The sequence below is a fragment of the Vicugna pacos genome, chromosome 18 (assembly GCF_048564905.1).
Source record: "Vicugna pacos chromosome 18, VicPac4, whole genome shotgun sequence".
Lineage (NCBI taxonomy): Eukaryota > Metazoa > Chordata > Mammalia > Artiodactyla > Camelidae > Vicugna > Vicugna pacos.
In genome coordinates, this window is record NC_133004.1 from 38,203,834 (window position 1) to 38,223,645 (window position 19,812).

Consider the following 19,812-nt stretch of genomic DNA (forward strand, 5'->3'; position numbering starts at 1 on the left):
TCCCATAAAGGAGTACATTGAAAGGACTCAAAGCAAAACGTGCACAACAGGAGTACCTTGTGATTAGCCTGGACAAACTTAAACGTCCAGAATTTTATATGCTTTATTGGCAACCATGAGCAAAATCTGTAAAATGATTTGGCTTCTAACAGACTGAAAAACAACATACTTACTAATATATATCAATTATGGGCAGGGGAATGGGCTCCTGACTAGGACTAGTATCAGGGTTTTAAAACCAACCCTTTTTGTTCACTATTCAATTTCATGAGCGACTACTAAACCCTTCAAACTATAATTTATTTGAAAGAAAAATATGTTAGCAACAAATTCCTCTGTGGAGGATAGCTAACCTATTATCTGAGCTATCTCTTGGGTCCTTTTTACCCTTAGTTAAATCTTAAAAGTACTGCTCATTCCTTTATCTAAAATCAACACAGAGGCAAGTCTCTCTGGTTATAAACTTTGATCAAGGTGTTTGTTAATTTCTCCATTTTCTAAACAGTACCAAAGCATTGCCAGACTAATGAAGAAAAACACTTCAGCAAAGGACAATCATTCTACTATTGTTATTGACTTCACTATTCATAGCACAAAAATATGTCAGAAAAAAATTAATCAATTATAATATGCACATGGCTCAAAATGACTCATTCATATTAGGACTTAAAATGCAAGCCAACCATTTCTGAAGTGAGCCCATCCCCCCTCCCTGGAGGGTGAGTACTGCATGGTCTAAACCCATCAAGGTGTTACCTTTCCCAAGTCTGTGCCTGGTTAAGGAATTAACATTTGACATAATTCTAGCCAAAGAGAAGCAAGGACATTTTCTAAGGTTTCCTTGCTCTCTGGGAAACACACTACCATCTCTTCAGTAGCTCTGTCTGGCTGTGAGGCCTGCAGCTACTGCATCCAGCTCATAGCTGGTTAAGGAAACTGCCAGCACAAGGAAGGCAGAATCTGGAGAAGAGCAGAAGCAGACCCCAAGTGTCACTGTTTCACTCATCCTATCTCTGACCCCTTGCTAGGTGAGGTAAGGCTCTTACTGAAATCAAGCCAATGTAAATAAGGGTTTTGTTACTCACTTCTGAAGACATCCCAGTTGCTGCCCTATTTCTTGCTGAACCTCCATTTGTTTTCACACGTTTGACTGGCTACAGAATTCAAGCTTTCAATCATTTTTCACTTAGAACTTGAAAAGAATGGCCTAATAGTTATTAAAACATCTGTTACTACTTAAATCAAGTATATAATATCAGTGCAATTTTCATTCTTTATAGATGACCTGGTAACATTTTCTGGAACTTAAATGATTTCTTCCTTTATCCTTGGAGCACTGAAACTTTTGTGAAATGTGATTAGGCACGTATCTTTGTTTTCCTCTCATTTATCCTGCTCCACACTTTTTTTAGGCTTGGAAAATAACTTGTTACTCATTTTTAATACTTTCCTTCTCTTTTTGTTTTATGTCACATGTCACTAGATAAGGATTCATGTCTCATATATACAATCTTATTTATAATTTACAAGACTAACAACTGTCTGGCCCTTTCATTGAAATTTTTAACTTAGCAACTGTATTTTATAGTTTCTTACACAACTATTCCCTTTTACAAATATATCTAGTAATTGCTTCATGGATCTAATAGGAAGTTTCCATATATCTAAATTTGCTGAAATATGCTGATAATCTTTGTTTAAACCTTCTCCTGTAATCTGAATGGAATTTCAGTAGAAAATACGAAAAGGTGTGCTGTGGCTGCCATTTTGAAATGGAAGCACTTACACTTCCAATTCCAATTACTGCACTTACTTTTTCTTTTTAAAGCTCCTTGCTACAACCCTTATGTAAGGGCTAAAGAATCTGTAACATTCTGCTCCCTTTCTCTCATTCTTACTTCTACTGTTTTATTTTTATAATGTACTGTATTTCCATATATGTTTTAAAAAATTCAGGCCTAAAAATAAGACACTGATACTATACTATTTTCTTTAGCATACTTTGCAGAAAAAAAAAATTGAAAAGGAAAATAACAGTTACATGCCAATCAGGTATGAACAGGTGTTCATTCATGTTCCAAAAGCCAACAATGTCATAACTTAAACAGACACACTGAAAAGCAGAAAATAAAACAACATAGAAAAACTCAAATTTAATTTAAATATAGCCCTAGTGGTTAATGAATATTTATCAACAATATAAAAAGATACACTAATCAAGAACAAAGACAAAAGTCCAAGACTCTTACTTCTTAATCACAAAACGAATCCTTTCCTTTGCAAGTAATATCCTCTCAAGGCGAGGAATTCCGTAAGTTGACGGCCTTCTAAAAGGGATTCCCTCGGGAAGTCCTTCTACATAAAGGTCTTCCACGTGGGACTGGAAAAGTGGGTACGGGATCGTCACAGGACCTTTGGCTTTTATAGCTTGAGCTTTAAGGATAAAAAGAAAAAGGAAAATGATGAAATCACAATGATTAAATACAGTTTGTAGAAAAGAATAGTAAGAATACATATTGCTCTGAAACTCTGATAACTTTATTTTTACTTTTGCTTATTATAACTGCATCAAACACGAAAGAACTCAGAGGAAAAGAACACCAAGGTACTAGTACTCTACTTAACCAAATCCGCAATGGAGTAATATATTATTTTGAGGTAATGCAGATTTAGATAGACTTTCAACTGAAATTTGAACCACATATAAATCTAGAAAAACATACCAGTTAATATCAACTAATATATACAGCATATAATGAAAGAGAAGTAGTATTTTTAAAACACAAATGTTAATATAAAAAGGATTGTTTAATGAAACAATGGAAGATTTTTCTGAACTATAAAAATTCTAAGATTTACTCCACAGTAAAACTGGAAAACAGCTGCAAACAGTCAAAAGCATGAGTCTTAAGAATCAAATACAAGTAGATTTTAATAATCCTACCTATTAAGCAAATTACAAAGAGTCTGCTTTTCTTTTTAAAAATTTTTTAAACATTAAAAAAATTTTAGAGGGGAGGTAATTAGGTCTATTCATTTATTTTTAGAGGAGGTACTGGGGATTGAACCCAAGGTCCCATGCATGCCAAGCATGTGCTCCACCACTTGAGCTATATCCTTCCCCATTGCTTTTCTAAACAATAGGGGATACTTAAATACCACTGGGTATTAAATAGTATAATGTTTTTAGGCATGATAATGGAACTGGGATTAAGACAATGTATACTTCTCATCCAATTCAGCATTTGCAATGGAGAGTTATGAGAAGTCAAAAGACATGATGTCTGGGACATTTTTTAAATGTTCTTAAATCAAAAAACAACAACAAACAAAACAAAACAAAACAAAACAAACAAAAAAAAAACCATGGGACAGAAAAGGACAAGAAAGAAAATATTCTAAAATATTAAATACTTCTGAACTTGGGTGCTAGATGCTTAAATAGACAGTCTTTGTATTCTTTTGTTTCTGTTTGGAAATTTTCATATTAAAAAAGTTAAAAAGCATTTGTTTACATTCATCTAGGAACATTTTTAGTTAGTAAAAACTGCACAATTAAATCTTTTGATACTAAGTAATGCAGTGCCAAATTTTCTACGGCTAAATAGCAAACACATACTACTATTCTTTCAAAGGCTTCTACTTCATTTAATTAACATAATAGTTAGGTAAACTGCATTCCAGCCTTCCACAGCACAGGTGGCACTGACATTGCCAAAAAAGTTCCAATGCAAAAATGACTGCCCTGGACTCCCCTCAGGCCCTGCTCCTTACAAATCACCACTAAGAACAGGCTCCACTTTTGTGCTGTATTTTATGGAAAAGTTTACTTGCTAAACATTAATCTTTGTACTGAAGTTTCAAGTGTACTATATTACACATTAATTCTGAGTTACATTTGGTATCCTTCATTGATATACTATATCTGAAAATCATATTCACATGTAACAATGAAAAATATCTTCCTCTAAGGCAACTACCATTAAAGTTGCTTTGAAAATATAAAATGTGAAAATTATTATAAATTCAAGATGGCTGGTAAACATTCTCTTATCTGCAAAATAATCGAATAAGTAAATCACTATCACAAAAGTAAAAACGTAATTTTTACTTTTCTTTATGAAAAGCACTGAGATTTATAAAGATGGTGTGATAAATTACCTTTACTCATAATAGTACTAAATTTAGTATAGAATAACAAACATATAAACATCAAGCATTTATTATGTATTTATACTCCAGGTATTAGAGGAAGCACTTCACAAGCACTATCCATCTCATCAAATCTTCACAACAGATCTATATTGCATGCCTTTCACAAATGTGGATAACATGGCTCAGAGAGCATTAAGACACATGGCCACACAGTCTTCCCAAAGACTGTAATTTTATCACAATACTGTAGTGCTTCCATGTAGTTTTTGCTTTGAAATGGTCCAATTAAAATCACAGGCAAAAGACTCTTAGGAATACTAAGGGAATCTTAAGGAAGTAACTGAAAATATTAAAAGTTATTAAATTAAATTTACTCTAAATCTAAATCTTCATAGAGGAAAAACTTCCCTTAGAGAAATTCAGTGATGCAGGATAGTATTCAGAAATTAGATTTTCAAGTTAAAAATCAGTGTATTACATGATTTTACACCTGGCCACTCATTTGCAAAGTAAAGAATCCTCCAAATAAAAAAACTCATCAAAACAGGTATTTTTAAACAACTGTTGCTATTTTAGGTGAGCATCTGATATATACCATCAGGTGATAATGAATCTTGTTTCTCTGACCACTATATAAAGGTAGCTATAGGATAGAATACTAAAATAAAAGGAAAAGGGAATTGAAGATCTAACAAACTCAGATATGTATCAAATAAGAGTGGGGAAAATAAGCGCATCAAGATGAATACTAGATTTAACACATCAAATAAAGAAAGACTATTACTTAAGAAAATAATCTTTGGAGGAGGGTACAGCTTAGTGGTAGAATGCATGCCTAACATGCATGAGGCCCTGCCTGGGTTCAATTCCCAGTACCCCCATCAAAAATAATAGATAGATAGACAGACAGACAGACAGACAGACTGATCGACCAACCTAATTACCTCCCCACCACAAAAAAATTTTAAAATCTTCAATTAAATCCCCAAGATCCAAAATTTTTCAACAAAAATATAAACTCCCAAATACTCATGCTGCAAGTTTAAAGAAAATATTAATTGACAATTAAAGAAAGGAAAGTTTTTCTAAAGCTTTGCAGTAACCTAGAAACAAAATGTCTAATATTTGGTCAGGCACTATCCACAACCTCTCCAGGGACAGATACGTAACTAAGGCACGAACACTGGCAGAACTGGACTTGCTCACGTTAGATGCACAGTAATTCCATTGTTTTTTTGTTTTTTTTTGAAATTACACTACTGTGTAGCCTACAGTTTATTAAGTTCTGATGAAGATCTCTGGTAGTACTTCCTTATTTACCTTCCACATGCCTTTGTAACCCCTCCTCTTACACTGAAGAAGCAGTTTCTAAATTCTTTTGAGTCATTTATTTGCTTGAAAACATCACATAAGTAATGTCAATCATAGAGAACACAGAATCTTTGTTAGGTTTAGATTGGGGTTGGGGGTAGAGGAAAAACAAAAAGCTATAGGGTTTACATGTAGAAATAAAGTCTTTAGGAAGAGAAGGATATGAAAAAAATAGTGACAGACATCCATCAATGGAAAAGACTAAAGCATGTAAAACTACTTGCAATCTACCCTATGATAAGTCTGCTGCATTCCCATATTTCAGGATATAGCACACAACCATGGGGTGTTCTCCAGATAAAATCCCCTGGAAGGCATGATCAGCCTACTCCAGAATAAGGAGTGCATTGCTCCTGCACATCTTTTTAGTAATTCCATTGTTAAAAAGCTTACAAGCAAAATATTACAAGAATCTTTCAGTTTAGACTTACCATACTTTCTTTCAAACAACTCTTCAACTTGTTTACGTAGATCAGTAATTCGGGCATTCCATTTCTCTGAAAATTGAGAGAAAGTTAAATAAACCCTGACGATAAATCCTTGCTTGGGGATTTCTTAAGATGTCCTTAAGATGACCCAACATCTAATGACTTATTTTCTATATAACATATCCCAATTTTTAATAATCCATTTCTATTTACATAAGTTCACCACTTTCCTAAGAACATTTTTTCTGTGGTTCCTAGAATCAGTTCAATGACAGATTACAGGGTGTGCAGTGTATAAAGTTTATTTGCAAAGCACTCTTTCTAGCTTTATAAACTCTGAAAAGCAGGAGGGCCGACTTTAAAGACCCATCCAGTAAAACATTACAAAATGGATGCGGCGGTGGTGGGAAGGTCTTTGAGACTGTGCAGGAAACCTTCCAAGACATGTCTAAGCTGTATGGAAATAAGACTTTATATATAGTTGCAACTTACAACAGCATGCTAAAGAATATACATGTAAACTCACTGTATACATAGCTTCAATTTACATTCAGTAACTGAAACTAAGACAAGTTAAAATATTAAACTGCTATTTTAAAAATGTATAAAGCTAAATGTTCTAGCTATTCAAAATATGGATCACAAACACAATTTGCCACTAATATTTTACTTGGCCCCTTCAAAAGGACACATTATCTACTGGAGTTTGGTTACATTAGAAGCTGGCAGTAACACAAAGCAAGAAAAATTAAGATAAAAATTGTATCTTAAATAAAAAACTGATTTTACACATTGATCACCCGCTGTGGATTGGGTGCCCCTGAGGAAACACAACTGTCACCCAGATTTGGGTGACGTGGCAATCAATATGTTAAAGCTCAGACAAATAACTGAATTCCTAAGTCATTAACATAATTTCAAGTCTACCGATTATAATTTACACCAGAAGATGCAATGTCTTATGCTTTTACCCAAACTATGTACAAGCAATGTCGGTAAGGTTACTTCAACTGTCCATGGCATTCCTCGGGTTAGATTATAAGGCAGTAATACATTTAACGCATCCTCATCAAAGAATGCAGTAATTCTTCTCAGTAACAGAAAAGAGTTCAGAAGAAAACAAAGAAATGGGACCTGTATTTAACTGAGAACTTACCGAAGTTAAACTCCCTCACTTTCCGTTTTCCGGCATTGGGAGGTTCTGTGACTGGTGGCTGGGGTGGCTCGTTGCTCTTTGGTCTCTTGGTAGGTGGCGAATAATCATCATCTTGAAAAAGAAAACTATCATCACTGGGGAACAGTCTAAATGAGTGACAGCCTCTATCTGTTAAATTCTCAACATTCAGAAGATGTGGGAAACTTCAAAATTAGTGGAAGGTCAGTTGTTATTTCTGTATTGCTATTTTCAGCATATTGTTTTCCCAGCTACATTTCCAGTTTCCATACTACTTTGGGAGATGCTCAAGTGAATATTCTTCATTTTCCTTTGTCTTGCTTCTCTTTTAAAATTTGCTTAATCTGAATTAAGTCATTATAAATTTCTCCTCCTAACTCCTCAGGTAACTACCTAGAATTACAGTCTACTTTAAGTCTTTCAAGAAAAAGGTTTTAACAGAGACAGCTACTGACATTATACAAATCTGTAAGAAAGGGTGGAGAAAATACTGTTTGAATGGAAGAATATTTACGCTTATACAAAATCCAAGCATACATAAACAAAGGAGGCTGGATAACTGTATGTCAAATACTTTTAACAAAGGACCTATAATAGAGTTTATAGAAATAAGACTACACTACAGGCATTGTTGATTCATCCAATACAAAATTTATGTATGTAGGAAAATGAGCATTCAGATTTTTAAGCATAGAATACAGACTACCCGAGACATTTAAAGTAAGGTTCATGCTAATTTCATGAATATGAGTAAAACTCAACTCTGCTATGATACTTCAATATATAAAATGCTAGAATAAAGGCCACTGGATCAAACAAGAAAAGCTATCACTTTCATCTTCTTCAAGTCCCTGAAAATATGAGAAGGCACACCACTAAGATTTCTGCTCAAACACCATCTGTAAATTATTGACATCATTTTTAAAAATCTATACTTGAAAATAGATATGGGATGAAGACAGTAATTACTGAGTTAAAGACAACACCAATAACAAAAAGATATCACTGAAACACAGTTAAGTTGCCCTTTTAGATCAGTGTAATTTCATTCTCATTTTATAGCTAAAGAAACTGGCTCAGAGGATGTTATGTGACTTAACCATGTCGTGTGACTAGATAGTACAGCAGAGATGAGATTAATGGGTATAACTCTTTCAGCTAAAACTAACAGGTTAACTCTCAAACAGATAATAAGAAATACAAATTCAGCCAAGTATACAATGTTGCCCGGGACAGCAATAATTTTTGCATATTTTGTATGTTAATCAAGGGAAAAGCTGACTGAAGCCTAAAATACTTCTATCTCATTTCTATCATAGCATCAGAGAACAGAGACAGCACTGCTGCCCTTGCTCACTGTTTTTGGGTTCTTCCTTTACAGACTATGGAGGGGCGAGATGGGGATTGGTTCCAGGACCCCCATGGATACCAAAATCCATGGATGTTCAAGTCACATATATAAACTGGAGTACTAGTTGCATATAGCCCATGCACATCCTCCCTTACACTCTGAATAATCTCTAGATTACCTATAATACCTAAGACAATGTAAATTCTATGCAAATAGTTGTCTGCCATCTAGCATATTCAAGCTTTTGCTTTGTTTTGTTTAACTTTCTGGTATTTTTTTCCTGAATATTTTACACCCGCAGCTGGTTAACTCTGTGGTTATAGAGGTCCAACTGTAATATAAATAGATATTCTAGCAACCTGAAATCACTGACATTCTAACCAATAGGAGAAAAAGTATCAGTACCACCAGGACCAGAAAAAAATCATATTAACCAATTTATGTGCTGGGAAATATAAAAAATGCTACTTTAAGGGATACTATTTCAGGAAAACATTATCATATAAAAACCTATGACACTAAAAACTTTCATGTATTGAATTCCACTATAGAAACCCATGTTCAAATTGGGGGCAGGGGGTGGTCTGTGGTAGAAAACAATTTAAAAATGACACCTGCTAGTAAAATAAAACTTGACTATATCATCTGAGCCTATAAATATTAAACTACTAGAAAGATTCTATAATAGGTTAGTAAATAATTAGATTCAAATCTAAATAGGTACATTTTAGAAAATATATTAGATATCATTAATAAGTTTGGCCTTCAATTTTGAAAACAGTCTGAAAAAAATCTCTTTTCAATTTCAAAACAGATTTTTAGAAGTCTAACAGTATTTTTTATGCTAGGCTACAAAGGATAAAATGAAATATATTCATTTCACCTATGTATATTGTCAAAGTATTTTAAATGCTCAGTATTAGTATTTCTTTACAAATAGTAATTAATGTCATTTAAAACAAATGTATTTTCCTTACAGGCTAATGTAGCCTAAATATTTCTATAGACTATCATTTAAATTGTTAACTGAATTATATAAAATGAAAACTCAAAGAGTATAAAATAAAAAAGAAAATACAGCTTTAGGTTGGTAAACAGTGCTCTATTATGTTAAACTCAATTATAACCATAACTGAAATTGAGGCCAAGGGGAAAGGGTAAAAGAGCTTTTCTTTAGTGCCAAGACCTCACTAGCTCAATCAGTTTGGCTTATTTTAAAAGTAAAGATTTAATAATACAAATATATTTTATAAAGGTAACCTCATCAACCACAGACAGAAAAAAGACAAATCTAGGACAGTGTGTTCTAAGACAATAACTGACTTAACAAAGACTATAAAATATTAACAAGTAGGTGATATCACACTTCTTTACAGTGACAAATAATGAAATTCAGTAATTAAGTTCAGTCTATTAAATGTGAAGAGATAAACTTAATTACTTTTGATAATAAAATACCACAACATATATTTTATCAAAAGACTAAGTCATTTAATATATTTATTACCTAATCTTGGAAGTGTTTTAAATCACAGGAGACATGGAATTAAAGCAAGAACAGCTATGAACTTAACCACACCTTTTATTTTTTTCTCTACTCTTTGGGGCAAAAATCTATAATTGATTTTTGAGAAAGTATGAGAAAATGTTACTCTTGGCCTCAAAATCCTTTTCACAAAGGGTTAAAACTGTATCTGTGTAACAGAAAATAAGAGATAGAGCTCCAAAAGCTGCCTCTGACAATCAGTCCAGCAGGTAGCACTGTTTTCTAATTATCACGGTGCTTCGGTATTATAAACGACCACTTTTGTATAAAAAAACACCTATCTCAGGATGCTTCAAATTCAAGCCCAAACCAGAGCTGTTTACATCATCAAAACGAAAGCTTATTAATGAAGTTCAAGATATGTTAACATACAAAAGCTGTTAGTAAGGAATAAGTCACAGCTATGCTATCGGTGCTAATAACAAGCCTCCCACAGCTCAAAAAAAATGCAGCAATGGTCCCTAAGTCAAAACTTCTATCTAGAAAACCTTGCTTTCCTTTTTGCAACCTACTTACAAATATTCCTCTAAGTAATACAGACCTTGGAGCTAAAATTTTTTACTAAATTCTCACTGATGAATGCATTAATAGCAAATAAATCAAAACTTATGATGCTCTTGTTTTCAACATAATCAAATTAGTAATGCTTTATCAAATAATCTGACACCTGTCCAAAGTAAAAGAAACAAATCAAAATAAGCCAGGCACTGTTTCTTTCAAAATTACTTGAGTCATTAATTATCTTACATATTTCAAATTAATAGATGGCATTTTTCACCCATGGATCCAGGTCCTAACTCCTTCAAAAATCTAATTTCTACATAATAATTGGATGTTCACTGACTTGTTAGCAGCTCTAAAATTAAAAACAAAATATTCAAATGATAACCTACGCAATTACAGATTCTATGAACAATCCAGTAACATTTATAAGATAAACAGAATAATTAACAATGACAAAAAGCAAAGCCAATTGCTCTATCTTCAGAAATACCCAGAATTCAACCACTTCTTATCCCTACTGCCACTATGCAGGTCTGTGCAACTCATGTTCTGCCCGAGATAACTGCAATAGCTGTGCTTCCACTATGGTTTGCTTTAGTTTTTATACAGCAGCTGTTTCTTGAAGAAGTACAAAATTTTTCACTTCTCTGTTCAAAACTCTCCAATGGACTTGCCTATCTTGTTCACTCCTATATCCATAGCACCTAGTACAGTCCCCAGCACATACAAGATGCCCAGAATTTACAGAATGATTAAAGGAACATTTGAATAGTGTAGTTTTAATTACATGCAGCAGCCTAAGCATGAATTTCACATAAAAGGATACCACCAGAGGATGAAATCCAACTACTGAAGCTCTAAAACAGTGTTATCCACATTGCAGTCCATGTGCTGTATGTGGTGTTGTGAATCAACTACATGTAGAACTGCATTCTGATGTGTAAATATTTACATACATTTTAATGTATATAAGAAAAAATTTTAATTTCATATAGTTTTAATTAAGATAATGCAAAATTAATCTCTTTAATCTATGTAAATCAATTTAAAGACATATTAAGTTAAGAAGTTATCAAGGGGTTAGGCCATGGCAGAAAAAAACATGTGTGAATGGCTCCAGTTTGAGGAACAATGCCTTGAAAGAGAACTGCACTATACAGAGAACTCTGTTAAAGCAAAAAACAGCTGTCTGTTATTAGCACACCCATGACAGCTACACCTCAAACAATTCCTAGTTGGGACTTTTCTCTGCATATCAAACATATGCACATATAAAAGATCTGATAGCAGACTGATTTTATCAAAAAATGTCCTCATGATGTTTATGAAATCAGGGCAAGCACAGCCATACTACCCCAACAGCTGTTTCCTAAACCTAAGACACAAAACTAGTGCATCACTGACTTCAAGAACAAATGGCTCAGGAGGGTGCCTACTGCTCAGTGGTAGAGTGCACACTTAGCATGTACAAGGTCGTAGGTTCAATCCCCAGTACAGCTATTAGAAAAAAAACCTTAATTACCTAACCCGCTAAACAAATAAAAAAAATTTTTTTTCAATTTAAAAAAAGAAGAGCAAATGGCTCATCACAAATGGAAGAGCATATCTCAGCTCAATGGGTTATTGCCTGCAGAGATAACATGTCTGCATCAATCTCAAAGTCTCTTCATAACTTCACATAATTGCAAATAAAGCTATCAAGGTTAAAGTACTGTGGAAAGTCTTACAAACTTAATTGATGATAAAGTTCTTCCCTTTTCTAAAACCTTTTCGGGAGATGTAGATACAAAAGGAGAAAACAAAAGTCACCCCACAGAAAACAGGATTATCCTATTTCCTTCCAAGCACAAGTACTCGGCTAAGCAAAAGCATCGTAGTTCTCTACATACATGTTTACTTTTAAAAACTGCCTTGTTCATGAAGGGGTGGGATTTTTTTTCACTAAACATACTACATTAGAGGTCTTTTTTCAGATCACTAAAAAAAATTTTTTTTCATATCATCATTTTAACACCCATATAGTTCTTCTATTATGAGGATGTATCAAAGCTTAATTTTCTAACTATATTTATCTAGTTGCTACCATTTTGGAATCATCTTTCCAGAAAAAAATACAATATATTTATTGAAAAGATGTGTATGCGAGTTCTCATTTGACCTTCCTTCTAGTATCACAGACTTCCATTTTACATTCCTTAATATATGGATAAAAAATGACTAGCAGTTTAATTAGGGTTGGAGTTTGTAAACATATATCCCATGGAAAATGTTACCATGAAAAGCAATTACATTACACAGACCTGGTATTTTCCTGGTCTTCTGAACATAAAGGAAGCAGCCTAAATAGCAAAACTCTATTACTTGTTGACAAATTTGGATGATAAATCAATCTTTAAAAAGAAATGAGACTTAGTCCTCCCTCCAAAGAGTTAAAACTGAAAAGACTGACACATGTTTCAGGTCTATAAGCCATTTATTATGTTGACATCTCTTTAAAGTTCTTATGCTGTAAAAGCAAGCATTTAGTTTCTAAACAATCCTAATATAGCCTTTACTTTTAAAATTTGATAAATCAGTATGGTTAGTAGTCTTATTTAAAAATTTTATGCTAATAATTTTAATTATTTTTCATATCTATGTAGGAAGGACAAAGTTCTGAGTGTCTGTAATACAAATAGAATATTTATAGATTTTCTTCTCATAGTTAATGAGGTTTCTAATTAAAAAGCAATTAAATGATAAACTACTAATAACTCAAAATTGCTTTTAGGTTAGTAAAATTATATTAATGATAAAATACATAATTTAAACTGAGATATTAAAACATAAAAGTATGAGAAATTTTCTGATATTAGGTGAAAGCTACCAATCAACTCAAAATGTAGAAGCAATGAAGCAGCAGCAACATTTTGAGTAGCCTGAAGTAATCAAACACCATAAATAACCATGTGGACACCATAGGAGACAGATTATTAAAAAGAAAGAGACAGAGAAAGCAAACCAAGAAAGGTTATGCAGCAGTTAAAAAATTAACAATGATGAAGTACCAAGATATGAAGTTATGAGGAAAAACTATGGGAACTATGACATGTGTATTTTAAAGGTTCATTATAATGTACGCTAAAAACATCTATGTATTTTTGCAAAACTAAATATGCATGTGTGTATATACGTCAAATTATTTTTATATGTATATACAATAAAGTAACAACTATCTCTGACTGTAGGGACTTTGGAGCAGAACAGGGGTAAACAAAAGTTTTACCTTAGAAAAAAATTACTCTGAGGGGGAAAAATTTAGTGTGAGATAACTGAAAAGAAAAAAAAAATCAATACACATTTAATAATAATTATTAAATATGAAGCATAATACTGTTACTTATATTAGCTAAATTTTTAACTAATTACGGACAATCTAGCTCGAATTTATGCATTATCTGTGAAGAAAAAACTATGTTTGAAGCAACTTTAACTGTATGTAGAGATTAGTTAAGAATATATTTGTAGCTGCTGCTTCAAAGTTTTTAAAGGACACATTGTATGTTAGCCTATAACAGCATTTTGGAGCGTGGGGACTCACTTTAAAAATCAACTAAACTACCAACATTTTCTCCACTTTACTAAAGTAGACATCAGGGGTTCTAGAACTAATTAAGTATCTTGCATCACAACCCAATCACAGGTTATAAAATCTGTTTTTGTGTGCATCAAGTCTGGTCATAGTTTTCAATTTTTAATTCTCTACTCCCAATGACAGAAAGTAAAAGCTTGGTCCACTGCTCATTTTCACGGCTGACTACTGTTGTCTAAAACTCCCAAAGCACTGGGTGTGCTGCTGGGATGGGGGCCACTTTGGTCACACGTACACATATATGCTTCAATTTGTTTCACAAGTTTCCTTTAAAAATGAATGAAATGCATACTTAGCAATGTGAATGTGACAAATATTTTTATGACCAGAAGTAAACTTTTGGAATCAAGGCTTTTAGATAACTAACCTTCAATAGTCACCTCAACTTCAGGGTCCTCACTTGTTTCTGAAGGGACATGTTGAGTAGAATCTTGAAAAAAATAAAATTCTAAAATGACATTCATTATAAAGCACTTTCTATATGTTTCAACATTTTACTGATTTGATATTCCAAAAGCAGCCTACTATAAAATTTTACTGGCATTTTAATTCATCTTATATTTATTAAATTAAAATATCTAACCCTTTTAATTGTAAGTAGGGATAAGAGAAAACACAAAGTAGAAAACTCTGGAAAACTATTAGATAATACCAAATTATCTGCTAATGTAGGTAACTTTTTTTTTTTTAACTGTTTCTCCACTTCCTTCAGAAATCCTAGGAGTGGCTTCCATTGTTAATACCACAATCAATTTTTTGAAATGGGGACCTTCATATCAAGACAACGAATATAGCAAATCCATACAGGACTGTATCCCGTAACTTTATATGAAACATCCTTTACAAAATTAAATATTTAATTAATATTTGTGTTACTACACAAAACAAATGTACATCAGAATGTTAGTGCTGGAAGCTCAGCTAGAGAGTATCTTCATCAACTCTCTTTCCAACTTTGCAAAGGTTGAGAGATTAATTGATTTGCCAAAGATTATGCTTACTTGTTAGTAAAAGAATAAAGACCAGAACCCAAATTCAATCCAACTCTACACTGCAACATGACAACAAAACTTTCCTTAAAAAATAAAGTATTTCAAAGCCTAGTATCTACTTCACACTGCCTGATGAATCCCTATATCATCTGATTTATATACAGGTATTTCGTTATTGTAAATATTGCCTATCTAAAACAGAGTTTTGTTACAGAGGAAATATTACCTCCACACAATAAAACAAATATCGTCTACATAACTATTTAAAATCTCAAAAAAGAAATGTAAATTAATGAGCATTTCATTATTTCTACAAGAAATGTATTCCAGTTAAAATACCCTAATTCTAAAACTGAATTTGGAAAAATCAGCCAACGTTCCAGGAACCTTAAGAACTTCCTACACTCAGGAGAGTAAAAGATCAAATAACTGATTTTTAAAAAAAAAAAAAAAAAAGCAAGTATAAGGAATTGAAAGGTACAGAAGAGACTCCTTATTCTAAAAAAAAAAAAAAAAAGGCAAAGATGACCAGTTTATAAGAGAAATAATTCTAAAACAAGATTCAATTATCTTACCAGTTATTTTCCTTAGGAGAAATCTACAAAAATTCTATTGGAACTACCTAAACTGGTTAGAAATAAGAAGCCATTCTGCAGTGTCATAGTTTAACTCAAGATTCCAGTAATTAAAAAAGCTGTACCACAGCTGCATATTCATTTAATTCTACAATCAAAGGAGAATGGCTGGTTAACAGACAAAGTGGTCCGAGGGTGGCTATGGGTATAAAAATGAGCAGAGAGGAGATCTCTCCTTTAAGCTTATGTAGAATACATTACCCTACTTTTAAAAAATGGTACCATTACATAGTATGTTCAGAAATGACAGAGCTAGCAATAATTTTACTTCTAAATATCAAAACCATTCTTTCTTAAAAGATTTTTAATATGGCACAAGAGAACCAAGAAAAAAACGAGCAGCATTTTGCATCATAAAGAGTTTTACTTACCACTTAAGTTTTCATCCCCATATGCTTTATTATTCAGTACAGTAAAAGAGGTATACTACAGCTTAGTAAAAAACAAAACAAAACAAAACAAACCTGTTGGCTAAGAAGGCATACCATAACAATTATCTTTTATTTCCAAATAAGGTGTTTTAAGGATAACATTCTCCACAGTATAGAACATAACACAAATACAGCAAAGTAAAAATCCCTGTATTTCTAACCTTCTGCTGGTACCTCCATTTCTGTTCCTTCGTTGCCCTCTGAAGAATGATGGCTTCCTAAAAAGAAAATAAACCACATATAATAAACCAATAAAAACACACATCGGAAGAAGAGAAACTAGGTAACAATGCAAACAGTTTAAGACATAACAAAATGAATACAAACTGGTTCTTTAACTTCCTAGCAGCTAATTCAATGTTATCTAATTCAAAAAAACATGTAACACTTCTGTATGAAAACTCAAAAAATTACTTTGAAATGTAAACATCTTCAGTAAATCTAAGTAGGATTGGGGATTTAACATTAGTTACTGTAACTGCACAATATATTACTAAAAGATGCTGAATTTTAGAAATAGAACATATGCTTCAAAGTGCCATGCTCATCAGTCAATGACGCACACACAGAAACACCAGAGTAAATTCTTTCTGTGCTCACAGACTCTATCAAGTCTAGATAAACAGGTTCATGTTTGGCTGTGACATGTTTCCTGCTTTCCATTTTTACTCTGGTGGAAGCTATGGAAACTCAATCCCCATTATTTAATCAAAGTTGTACTTAAAGGAAACTCGTAAGTTAAAACTTTAAGATACTACCTTTAGTCTCAAAAGCATTTAAATTCAGGTAATATAATCTGCCTGCTTCTAAAAACTGGAACATAAAGCAATGTATCAGGTTAGGCAGTCACAAGGTCAACAGGCTCATCCTACTAGAACAGAACATGAAAGAAGTAATCTAAAACCCCAGAGAGCCAATTAAAGTAAATGCCCAAACTGCCCCAGAATATTCATCCTCTGTCCTTATACATCTGAGCTACTAACATGGAAAAGGTTGATAATCACTGCCTCCATGTATAAATGAAATATATTACCTATACGTAAGAATAAATCACAAAGGTGGGGGACGCAAAATCAAGTCTACTTTGTCATTCACTGATAACTAATCTCAGAAACTATACTAAAGGTCCAACCCCTGGACACAGGTTTTAAGTACATTTTATCTTGATTCTTAAGGTGCACTGACTACAACTTCAAAAACTACCATGCAGTGTCTACCACCTTTGAGTTTAAAAAACCATACTAAGATAAAATATTTCTGGTTTTCAAAGCTTAGCTTTATGATACAGTAATTATTTTGGGATTCTTTTCCATTTATTTCATATTTTGAAAACTCACCTGAGCTCAAAACACTAGGTAAATCTATAAAGCTACAGCCACGAATGATTAACTTCTTAAATATGCTTTCTCAACACACAGTCCCCCCACCTCCCCACCCTTATTCAACAATAAAATTTGAATTTATGGAGCACTGGGCTCTTTAACTGTAATACAAAAATGTAAGGTCAAAAGAATGAGAGATAATGGGAAAGAGGTCACTGCTTAAAAAGGGAAGACTGAATAAGAATAGTTAAGGTGATTGTTCCACCCATCAGAATATTGTAAGAGTGTATGTAAACAATGATTCTATGTGTTCCTTTTATTCTTTTAAAGTCTGAAATAAGCAATTACATTTATATTAAAAGTAAAGCTGGACAAAATCAATTTTATGAGGTCAAAGCCAGAACAGACAGAAGTAAAGTAAAACCCATTACAAACAACCACAGAGCATCAAGTTAGGGAACCCTATACAAAAATTCCCAAAAAGGTATTCAATCAATAAACTTAGGGATTCACAAGTGATCTCTTACAATCTCTCTAAAAAACTAAGTACCAACATGACCTTACTGATGTAACTTTTACATTACTAACTATACAATAAAAGCCTTATTTCTGACTATTCTGATATAAGGTATAAATGTGTACTTTACCTTAAATATGAAAGTGTGTCATGTACCCATTTCGAGATTCATTACTAGATTCACAAAAGGGAAAATTGATTTTGAAAAATTGTTGCTTGTGAAGTTCACTTATATGTTTAAAAAAAAAAAAAGGCCAATACATTTCTTTTTCCTTTTCCATTTATAAAAGTAATAATACAGATACAAGTACTAAAACACAGTCTGTCCAATATAAAGAAACATTAAATAAGAACAGTATGTGGGAAAATGGAACTGAAAAGTTATACCTTGCAAAGACTTCGAAAGGGGAAGTTTGTCATCAACATCATCAGTTTCAGAAGGGCCTGCTTTGGGATACAAAGATAATACTTCAAAAGTAATTCCCAAAATATATTTTGGGTTACTTCAGTAAACAAATTTCGGTGAGAGATAATGGAGTAATACAGCCCTTTCATGAACCAAAAAGGAAAAAAAAAAAAAAACTGACAAAATGAGTGGTGTCAATTTATGGGCTTAGTGAATGGAAAAAGTGTATTCAGATAAATTCAAATATAGACAGTAAAAAAAAAATGAAAAGACTAGACATGGATTGAATGGAAATGATGTCTCAAATGGTGGATATGGGTTTTTTAAAAAGTAAAATGTCCATAATAGCAACTTTTACTTCATACAGATTTTAAGTGCAGGTTTATCTTACAAGGTGCATTTTGTTTCTTTGTTGACAAGCATTTGGTTAACGTTTTACCATACTAAAGAAAATGCAGAATCAAATTGTTATACCTTCCTTAGAATCTCTAAAAATCATGCAATTAAACTATCAATAAGCTTGAATCTCCACTGAAATAGAAACATGACAAACTAACAATTATTAATTCAGAATCCCCCTTTCCTGCAGATCCATAAACACTTTTTAATAACTTAACAAGATTTTTCCCAATTACTAACATATAAAGTTTGAGTTCATTAAACCTTCTCAAAATGCTATACAGATTTTGACAACACATTTGTATGTATTATCAAGCTTCTTAGTGAAATACATTAAAAAGAAAACAAAACATTGTTTCCAATAGCTACTTAATATAAAACATGTTCTTGCATTTATATGAATATAAACCACTTCACTATGTCTGAGCATTTTTTGGTAAACATCCTAAGATTTTTGAAAGGCTTTGTAAATGCATGAGAAATCAATTTCAAAAAAAGGCACAAAACTACATACAAAAGACACATCACAGAAAAAAACAACTTCATAGAAAATACAAAAATTATTTTTACTTGGAATCTCAATTAAGAGCGAGATAGTAAATGAAAGAGACCTGAGTTCAAATGCAGATTTACTGCTTCCTAGTCATGTGATCCTGGCTAAAAATATACAGAAAAAATTAATTAAATGATAGCTAAAGGTATTGACTTCTAACTACCGCTTTTAACTGCTTTTCCACAAGTTGAGTTATGTGGCATTTTCAATATTGTCTTGCTCTAGAAATTACTTTAATGAGGTCCTCTTTAAGTCAACTACAGTATATTTCTTAGGATCCCACTGTATAGGATTTCTATCTTAATAACCTGCTTATTATTGATTTCTAATTTAATTAATCACATTATGTTCAGGGAATTCTTTAATGCTATCTGTGTACAGGTATAAAGTCAATTTT

At 32.6% G+C, this 19,812-nt stretch overlaps 1 protein-coding gene across 7 annotated transcripts in view; it reads right to left on the bottom strand.

Annotated features, from left to right (window-relative positions):
* Positions 1-19,812, bottom strand: part of GTF2I (general transcription factor IIi) — a 93,328-nt gene that overhangs the window by 24,643 nt on the left and 48,873 nt on the right. For 2 of the 7 annotated variants that reach the window (XM_072943083.1, XM_072943084.1), the window contains exons 10-15: positions 18,445-18,504; positions 16,380-16,436; positions 14,528-14,590; positions 7,111-7,221; positions 5,958-6,023; positions 2,250-2,433 (exon numbers count right to left, since the gene is read on the bottom strand). In XM_072943083.1, the coding sequence (XP_072799184.1) occupies positions 2,250-2,433; positions 5,958-6,023; positions 7,111-7,221; positions 14,528-14,590; positions 16,380-16,436; positions 18,445-18,504 (541 nt within the window). The remainder of the gene's footprint in view (positions 1-2,249; positions 2,434-5,957; positions 6,024-7,110; positions 7,222-14,527; positions 14,591-16,379; positions 16,437-18,444; positions 18,505-19,812) is intronic. The other 5 variants (XM_072943085.1, XM_072943086.1, XM_072943088.1 and 2 more) reach the window with 5 other exon arrangements.